This window comes from Solanum tuberosum, unplaced genomic scaffold (assembly GCF_000226075.1).
Source record: "Solanum tuberosum cultivar DM 1-3 516 R44 unplaced genomic scaffold, SolTub_3.0 scf00305, whole genome shotgun sequence".
Taxonomy (NCBI): Eukaryota; Viridiplantae; Streptophyta; class Magnoliopsida; order Solanales; family Solanaceae; genus Solanum; species Solanum tuberosum.
Genome location: NW_006239229.1, coordinates 363,768 through 373,249, shown reverse-complemented (window position 1 = coordinate 373,249; position 9,482 = coordinate 363,768). Strand labels below are relative to the sequence as shown.

The 9,482-nt window shown below is 36.6% G+C and overlaps 1 protein-coding gene across 1 annotated transcript; it reads left to right on the top strand.

Annotated features, from left to right (window-relative positions):
* The first annotated feature begins 336 nt into the window (after positions 1-336).
* On the top strand, positions 337-3,058 carry LOC102603903 (root phototropism protein 3). The gene is made up of 4 exons (XM_006359724.2): positions 337-575; positions 660-729; positions 815-2,116; positions 2,253-3,058. Exons 1-4 carry the CDS (start codon positions 463-465, stop codon positions 2,796-2,798), a joined length of 2,031 nt encoding a protein of 676 aa, XP_006359786.1. The 5' UTR covers positions 337-462; the 3' UTR covers positions 2,799-3,058.
* Positions 3,059-9,482: the final 6,424 nt, after the last annotated feature.

The window sequence follows — 9,482 nt, the reverse complement described above, 5'->3', positions numbered from 1 at the left end:
CCATAAATTTTAAAGGATTTTTGTAATTTAGAAAAAAGTAGGAAAATAATGTAACTAACTCTTAACACTATGAGATTAATGTAAATTATACTTTCAAATTATCTTGAGTTTAATACATAAAATTCTGAACGGATTGGATGAATTATCTATATTTGAACTCATTTTGACACTCGTAGAGAGGAAGTATATATTTGTTTACTCAGTATGTGAGAGAGTTTAAAAAATTAGAGAAGTTGAATTATTAGTGAAGAGATGGAAAAGGAACAGCACAGTATTATGCCTATTACTTCACAGGTTGTAAGAGGGCCTTGAAAATTGTTGAGAAAGACGACAATTTTAGATAATTCCAATTATCCCCATGTGGAATTCTTCCTTTTTAATAGCTTATCTTCTCCCTCTTTTTCTTTGCTCTCTTTATTTGAACTTTGTGTCAGGAAAACTCTGCTCTGAGAACCTCTCACAATGTGGGAATCAGAAAGTGAGTCTGTTAGTGGAAGAGACTATGGAAATGGAGTTCTCAGCAACACCAAACATGGGGTCAAGACTGATGGTTTTGAGCAAAAAGGACAGTCTTGGTATGAACTTTTTATTACTTTCTCAAACATAATGTGTCTGTTTTTCTTTTTAAGTGTGTTATTAACGGCTTATACTGCATATAGGTATGTAGAAACTGATATTCCCAGTGACCTTTTAGTTCAAATTGGAGATGTGAGTTTTCACTTACATAAGGTACATACCAAAACTCTGCTCAAAAAGTTTAATGTTTTACATAATTAGATGACTAACTGATACTTTTTTCGAATTTCGAAAAAAGTATCCTTTGCTTTCTAGAAGTGGAAAGATGAACAGAATCATATATGAAGCAAGGGATGAAGAATTGAGCAGAATAGCTTTAAATGACTTACCAGGTGGATGGGATGCATTTGAGTTAGCTGCAAAATTCTGTTATGGAATTGCTGTTGATCTCACAGCAACCAATATCTCCGGTTTACGATGTGCAGCAGAGTACTTAGAAATGACTGAGGACTTAGAAGAGGGCAATCTAATATTCAAGACTGAAGCTTTTCTCAGTTATGTTGTTTTATCATCATGGAGGGACTCCATACTGGTGTTGAAGAGTTGTGAAAGGTTATCACCATGGGCTGAAAACCTTCAAATTGTTCGAAGATGCAGCGAGTCAATTGCATGGAAAGCGTGTGCCAATCCGAAAGGAATAAAATGGCAATACACTGGCAGACTCCCTACTAGTGTTTCCAGCCCTAAATGGAATGAAATGAAGGATTCCAGTCCGAGCAGAAATAACCAGCAATTAGTACCCCCTGATTGGTGGTTCGAAGATGTCTCTATTCTCAGGATTGATCACTTTGTCAGAGTGATTACTGCTATTAAGGTGAAGGGCATGAGACATGAACTGATTGGTGCTGTTCTTATGCACTATGCTACTAAATGGATCCCGGGGCTAATTAAAGAAGGAGCGGGATCGTTGGATGATTGTAACAATAGCAGTATTAGTAATAGCAGTAGCAGCAGTAGTTGGAAAGGAGGTCTTCATATGATAGTCTCAGGATCTAGAGATGAAGTACCACCAACTGTTCAGGCCAAAGATCAGAGGATGATTATTGAAAGCCTAATTAGCATAATCCCACAACAGAAGGACAGCGTCTCGTGTAGCTTCCTTCTACGTCTTTTGAGAATGGCAAACTTGCTGAAAGTGGCTCCTGCACTTGTAACAGAATTGGAGAAACGAGTCGGGATGCAATTTGAGCAGGCAATGTTAGCTGATCTACTTATACCGTCCTACAATAAAAGTGAGACATTGTATGATGTTGATCTTGTTCAGAGGCTTTTGGAACATTTCTTAGTTCAAGAGCAAACAGAAAGTTCAAGCCCTAGTAGAAGTTCATTCTCTGAGAAGCATATGCATGATGCAAATCAAAGGGGTACTAATCTCAACGCCAAGATGAGAGTCGCAAAGCTTGTAGACAGTTATCTCACAGAAGTATCCAGAGATCGAAATCTTTCCTTGACAAAATTTCAGGTCTTGGCTGAGGCTTTGCCAGAATCAGCAAGAACTTGTGATGATGGATTGTATCGTGCAATTGATTCGTATCTCAAGGTACTTGATTTTCTTCAGTCATTTAAATTCCTGTATCATTATTTCCTGAAGTTACCTTTGTTGAGCCTACATTGTTTGCTAGTGTTATTCCTCACCTAATTTGTCAAAACTTATTATGTATACACCATGAGTACAGGCCCATCCAACTCTGTCAGAACATGAAAGAAAGCGGCTCTGCAGGGTGATGGATTGCCAAAAACTGTCTATTGATGCTTGCATGCACGCTGCTCAGAACGAAAGGCTTCCACTACGAGTAGTGGTGCAAGTCCTCTTTTCTGAGCAGGTAAAGATCAGCAATGCAATATCCAGCAGCTCACTGAAAGATGCAGGAGAATCTCATTATCAACCCCTAGTATCAAACCGCAAAACATTGCTCGAAGCAACACCACAATCATTTCAAGAGGGATGGACTACAGCCAAAAAAGACATCAACACTCTTAAGTTTGAACTCGATAGTGTGAAAGCTAAGTATCTACAACTACAAAATGACATGGAGAACTTGCAAAAACAGTTTGATAAGATCACAAAACCAAAGCAAGGATCGGGTTGGACTGCAGGGTGGAAAAAGTTAAGCAAGCTCACAAAGATGACACATTTAGAATCGCAAGAAAACAGTCCACACGCCCCAAATGCAGAACCGACAAGGAAGACCCCAAGAAGATGGAGAAATTCCATTTCCTGATCACAATCCAAATGTCATAAGAGAAAAGACTACCAGATGCACAATACCGAATTCTGTGTTTGAAATTCTCATTTTCTTTCCTATCTAAGAGAGTAGTCAAAGGGTTACTTTTCCTTCCCTCGAAAATTTACTTGGTTATAGCATCAATTCATTCCTAGCTTTCCGGTGTTTGGTCTTTCTGTATTCTCTGTTTCATGAGAAGTATGATTTGGTTTTGGAGAGTGAAGTGAATATATATATTTGTTGCATAGTTTCACTGACATGCAGTGTTGCTATTTGTGTTCAACTCTCATACTATACTTGACAATATGACAAAACAATTTGAACAATAGGTACTTTACTTGGTTAATGTATAAGTTGAGAGGAAAAATTCTGACGTAAAGAAGCTACAATTGTCACCCTCAGTCAAATCAAGAAATAGACCATCCCAACAAAGTGTATCTTGATTTCGACATCCCAAATGGGGTTGCTACATTAAGGAGTTTTTTGGTGGTACTGGCACTCATCTGGATCATGTCTTTTTCCCGATTATAGGAAACTGAGATTGGACAAGTTTTCTCATGCTCCATCACATCTGTTTATAGAAACAGGTGAACGTTTCATTAAACGGGCCGTTTGGTACAAGGGACAAGAAATAACTAATTCCAGGATTAATTTTAGAATGAAATTATTCCATTTTTTGTTGTGATAAAATTGCGGGTATAGACACATAAATTTTATTGTATTAGATTCATATAAAATTTGGATTAGATACACATGCTCATCATCAAAACTACTAATGAAATCAATAGAATCCAAAGGAATTTCATTTGAGGCACGAACTTTGAGAAAAGAAGAATGCACCTCATTAGTTAAAATATTGTTACCAACCCAAAAAAAGGAAGGAGGATTAGGAGTCCAAAAATGTGAGATTAAAAACAAGGCTCTCCACACAGGCCTTGCATAGAGAATGTGCAAAAATCTTCACTCTCTATGGACCATGATCCTTTAGTACAAATACTGCCACAACAAAAGACCCACTGCAAGAAAAAAAAAACATTGTCTCAAAAACTTGGCAATGCATTAGAAAGGGGGATACCTATTCAAAGGGCTCCAGATGGATCGTCAATAAAATGTAATAAAATCAACTTTTTTGAGGACAAGTAGATGCCTAGCCATGGAACCATTAGAGAACACATTTGGGAGCCACTTAGCAAACCGGATCAAGACCCAAAACTTGAATCTCAATGAAAGACGGAACCTCAACAATTTGTTCATTAGCATACTTGAAGAGCTATCAAAATGCAACACATTCTGATAGATCACATTATTGCCTGAGCAATTGAATTCCACCACTTACTATACAAAAATATTAAGATTAAGCCCCTAAAAATGGTTGTTCAAATTCGGTGGACTCCTCCTCCTCCTCAAGATACCTGATGGCTCAGTGAATAACCAACCTGGGCATGGGGGAATAGGAGGAGTGATTTGAAACCACACATGAAGATGGGTGAAGGGTTTTGTGAAAACCTATGCGCACATGACAACAGTCCATGCTCTAAGGCTAGCCAAAAGAGAAAATCTCAAGCCGTTTGAGATAAATTCCAACTCCTCTCAAGCTATCTCAATGATTATCAACGATCATTTATGTTTTAAAAATATTATTTCTGAATGCAGCTACTTAATGCAGAAACTTGGAGCCATAAACATCAAGCACGTGAACATCAAGTCAAATGTCCATTTCACCTTGAACACTAAACTATTCCACATGTCAATGTGAGTTGGTGCCCCTGTCAGATTCAAGACCAACAAGGTGATTCCACATGCTCAAATAATGTGGCAATTTCAATCAAATTTATGAACCACTCAAAAGCTGCCAAGTTTTTAAAATGACATATTTTGACCAATTATAAGTAACCTTATCAATTTTTTACAACTATAAATAGAGGAGTTTGTTGACAATGGTGATTCTACCTTCACCTCACGATGAACAAATGGACCGGGATACAGGAGTTGTTCCTAACATTAAATCGGACCCAACAGTCAAGATCAAACATTTAGATCATTCCAGTCAACCTAGAAAACCCGCACAATCATAGTCCAATATATTTTCATCTGTTCCATTCATTTTGTACATAGCTGTCATGACCCAAACCGTCGTGATTGGCACACACACTAACCCTCCGGTGGGAAAACCATTACTACAACTCAAACAAGCAACTAAACCAAAAAACTAAGGCAATTAAGTTACAGAAGCAAGTTAATTAACTAAACAAATGCGGAATAAACAACCTAGAACCTGAAAGTCAATGTACCAAAACATCTAAACAAATGATCCAAGTCTAAACAAGAAGGGATACATCCCCAAACTAATGAACTAATCAACTAACTAGAACAAATATCTAAGTCCGGAAATGATGGACATAGACGAAAGAGAATCCCATGGCAGCCCGGGAGAATTGGCTCACCCTTGAATTCGAAGCAACGATCACTGATCTTCTAAGCGAGGTCTGTCAATAGTCGCGCGAAGATGCCCTGTACTCAACAAAAATAAGAGCAAGTTCAGAATCACACAACTATAAAAATAGCGTTTAGTGACGGATATTAGCGACGAACAATATTCCGTCACTATATAACGACGGATTTGCGACGTTATAACCATTTTGTTGCAAAATTAACAAATGATTTTTTGATTTATAATATAGCAACAAATTTGCAGCGGAATAATTAATCCGTCGCTAAATATTAGCGCAAAAATTTGGCGCCTAATTTTCCCTACGGATTTAATAAGAAAGTAGTGGTGACAAATTTAATTAATATTGGGCGACGGAATTAGTGACGGAAAAATGGTTGCTAAACTATTAAATATATTTTTATAAAAATTATATTATATAGTGACGAAAATATCCGTCAATATAATTTTTTCTAAATATATATATTTATTTGAAAGCAACAGATGTTAGAATCCGTCACTAATTCCGTTGCAAACTCCAATTTCAAATTTTAATTACTCTCATTTAATCTCATCCGTCCATCAGGATTCATCAAACTCCAAAAGTCAATCTCATCCGCTCATTCAAATTTGATCAATGGTCCTGATTTAAGACCCTTGCTTTCTTATTTTATACAAAAGACCCCAAACCCCTAATTTTTTTCATTCTCCTCCTCTCCTCTCCAAATCCGCCGCCCAGACCCCTTTTACCCTCCTCTCCGTCTTTCTTTCTCCTCCGTCCTTCTTTCTGGCCAGTGTAGCCTGGAGAATGAGCAGCGAACAACAATGGAGAGCTTCGGCAGGCGCGCAAAGACCATTAGTGAACCTCCATCGCTGCCAGTAGCTCCAATCGGCGAGCATCCAGGCGACCAGGCGGTCTCCGTCCGGCAACAATAGCAGCACGGAGATGGTGCCACCAGTTGCCTCCCTCTCCGGCAAAAAAATGACAGCAGCATTAGCTCCACGCAACGAGCAGCGATTGTGAGCACTGACAGCAGCCAACTTCAGCGAGCAACATCAGCAAATGCCGGCGACACCCAGGAGAAGATAACGACGCAGTTCCAAACGAACAGCAGTCGCTGCCTTCGCCTTCTCTCTTTTTCGGCCAGCAACAACGACTCCACGCGAGTTCGAGGAGGATAACGGCAAGAGCATTAAAGCTCCAGCCAACAACTATGAATACGAAGAAACAAGCTAAAAGCTCCGGTAAATTTTCCGAATTAAGCTAAGGATCCATCCAGGTAGGTCACTTTAATGTCATTCTGTTAACGCTTACTTGTTTATATACTTTTCTGTTAAAGTTTAATTTATTTGTTTAAGACTGCTTACTGTTATCTTGTTACTCATATGCTTGACTGATTATTGCTATCTATTCATTCATTTTGGCGATGGTCCGCTTTAAATTCCTTTTTGTTGATCAACTTGTTCCTTCTTCAAATTAGAAATAATTTGTACGCATAATTTAATCATTGATTTTTTTTTGTTAATTGATATGTTTGATTTTGGAAAATAATTGGAGTAACTAGCTGATTATTATTAGAAAATGGCTTAAATATGGTATAATTTGAGTGATTAATGGATTTGTTCATAATTGGTATATGATTATAAATGGCATATGATATGCATATATTTGTTTTCCCTTCTTTAGTTGGACAATTTGGTCATAAGTTGTATAACAACTAGTTATTTATAGTAGTATGATTGAATTTTGATTCTTCTAACCAGCTTATGGTAAGGTTTTGAGACTTTCATTTTGAGATAAATTCCAGCTTAATTCGATAGGAAATTAGGAGTAATTTTTTAATTGATTGTATTACCTTGTTAGCTTTCCTGCCAACTAATATGTTATGATTTAATGACTTTGTTGATAACATCTTGTATGGCAATTATCTCCTTCTACCTAATGTGGTATAAGATGATCGGATAAAGCCTATGAAATAGTAGTAATCTTTCATGACATCAAGTTTGTGAATAATTGTAAGTGGTGCTTATAGTTATACTTCCTTTGGGAAAGTCTTTTTCCAGAAAAATTGACACTTCAATGATAAGTCTTTTACATGTACATATTAATTCCTGTTTTCATTTTTCACCTATTAATGATCCATTTTTCAAAAGATTGTAGCAAGAGACTTCCAATATAATATTTTTGTAACCATGTTGCAAACACCAATCAATGCCATGAGTAGCTGCTGAGTTTCATAATGTTATAGAATAGTGAATGCATAAATCATCTATTTTACTTCTCTGATGTTGTAGCTGTAATGGGGGGTGGTGTTTTTTTTTTTTGCCTTTTGTTTAGTAAAGCTGATAGATTCCTTCAGATTGTAAGGCATCACTTTCTATAAATTAATGTTCTTTTTTAGCTATGAATCTCGCCTTTTCATCTTCTCTACATAGTGAGAATGTTGAATTAGTTGTTATGTTTTCCAAAACTGACATTGATTTTGTACTCACCTAAAAAAATAGAAAAGTTAAATGAACCATGTTCATCAGTTTCACCTTGCACCACACCAGTTTGCCATTCTTTCAGCAAATTATCAACTATGTCCCCAGCAGAAAGGTTATGAAAATTGGTATCTGTTAAACACATTTGGTAACGTCCATTAGAATGTAATCATGTCCAAAGCATGATTCCATTTACACCTGGATGTGAAAATCCCTCTCTCAAAACCATCTCTAGATATTTAGCTTGTCATCATATTCACAAAAAACTATTATCATCAGATCATTAATAATATTTCCTCTGTATCAATGTGCTTGTCTGGTTTTGATTGGACATGTAGTTTAAGAAAGTAAAAAAGACTTTTGAACCGATTTTATTGTTATTGTAGGTGAAGTACCCTGACCTGAATTTCTTTATCAAGATTCTTGCTGATTTCAACTTCTGTAAGCCATATAGGAAGTTTAAGTATAGCCAGTTTGTCTAACACTGCTCTGATAAGTGGGGGATTTGGTACTATAAAATGTCCTTCTAGGCCAATTCCATCCATGAATATTCCACATTGTTTTAAATATCTCAACTTGGAAATGTATGCATCAACTGTTGAATTTATGTCATAGCAAGTTTCTACAACATTATAGTCATTCATAAACAATTTGTCTAAGGGGTAATGCTTGACTTGTTAGTGCCAAAGCCAAGAGGAATAGTGAATGCATAAATCATCACCCCATTTGAATCTCTTAAAATGCCTCCTCCCCCTATGTTGCCTGGATTGTTTAAGGCGCTACCATCGGTGTTGAGCTTGAGGATATTGTGTGGAGGTGTCATCCATTTTACTTCTCTGATGTGAACATCCTGCCAGCACCCCTCAACTAGTTTAATCAAATTAGTCCAGTTGTTAGGCCATTGTAAATAGGGGTAGACGGAATTGAGAATGCGATTGATGTCTTTGGAAATTAAAAATTGAACTCTTTCAATACTAGACTTCTTATCACCATATTTATCCGAGCATCTATTCTTCCACAAGTTTCAACATAATGATAGGGAGGGAGTATGTTTTGTAAATCTTATTTTTAGCTTTCAATCCTCACCACTACAACATGTGATTTTTCAGAGGCAATTGCCTGTCTACAGTATCAAACATAAGTGAAAAAAATTCCCAAATGTGTTTTGCAAAGTTCCCATTGATGATGATTTTAATCTAATAATGTACTATAAGTTGGCTAAAAATGTATAGCACATTTAATTAAGCTAAAAGGTTATGTATGATTCTGCCTTTTCCTTCCATTATAATTTTATTCCTAATCTTTAATGTTTTCTATTTATCTTAATTTATTATAGGAAAATTATGAAGAAATATTACGGAAAAAAACAACCTCTCAATCTGATATTGATCAATGTGAAGCATACTATCAAGCTGCCGGGGGAGAAAAGAGCGAAGAATATACGGTCTTGAATCTGAAGAAAGAACTTACTACGGGCAGAATCTTTCTGCCTTGTCATTTGTAGAACCTTCAGTTTCTCAATCAACATCGACTAGAAATATGGATGTGTTTGTAAAGCAAATGATTTCTGCCCTTACTAATCATTTTCTTCCGGTTATGAAGGAGCGGGTACAACAAGTGCTTGCTCCCATTGATTAGTCTTCTATTTTGATGTTGTCTGTCTTTTTGAAAAGTATAAATTGTGCGATAACAATAGTTGATAAATGTAGGTTCTCTTAAGAATAGTTGACAGATTGCTTTTGATGTTTTCCACCAAAAGTATGTGTTTT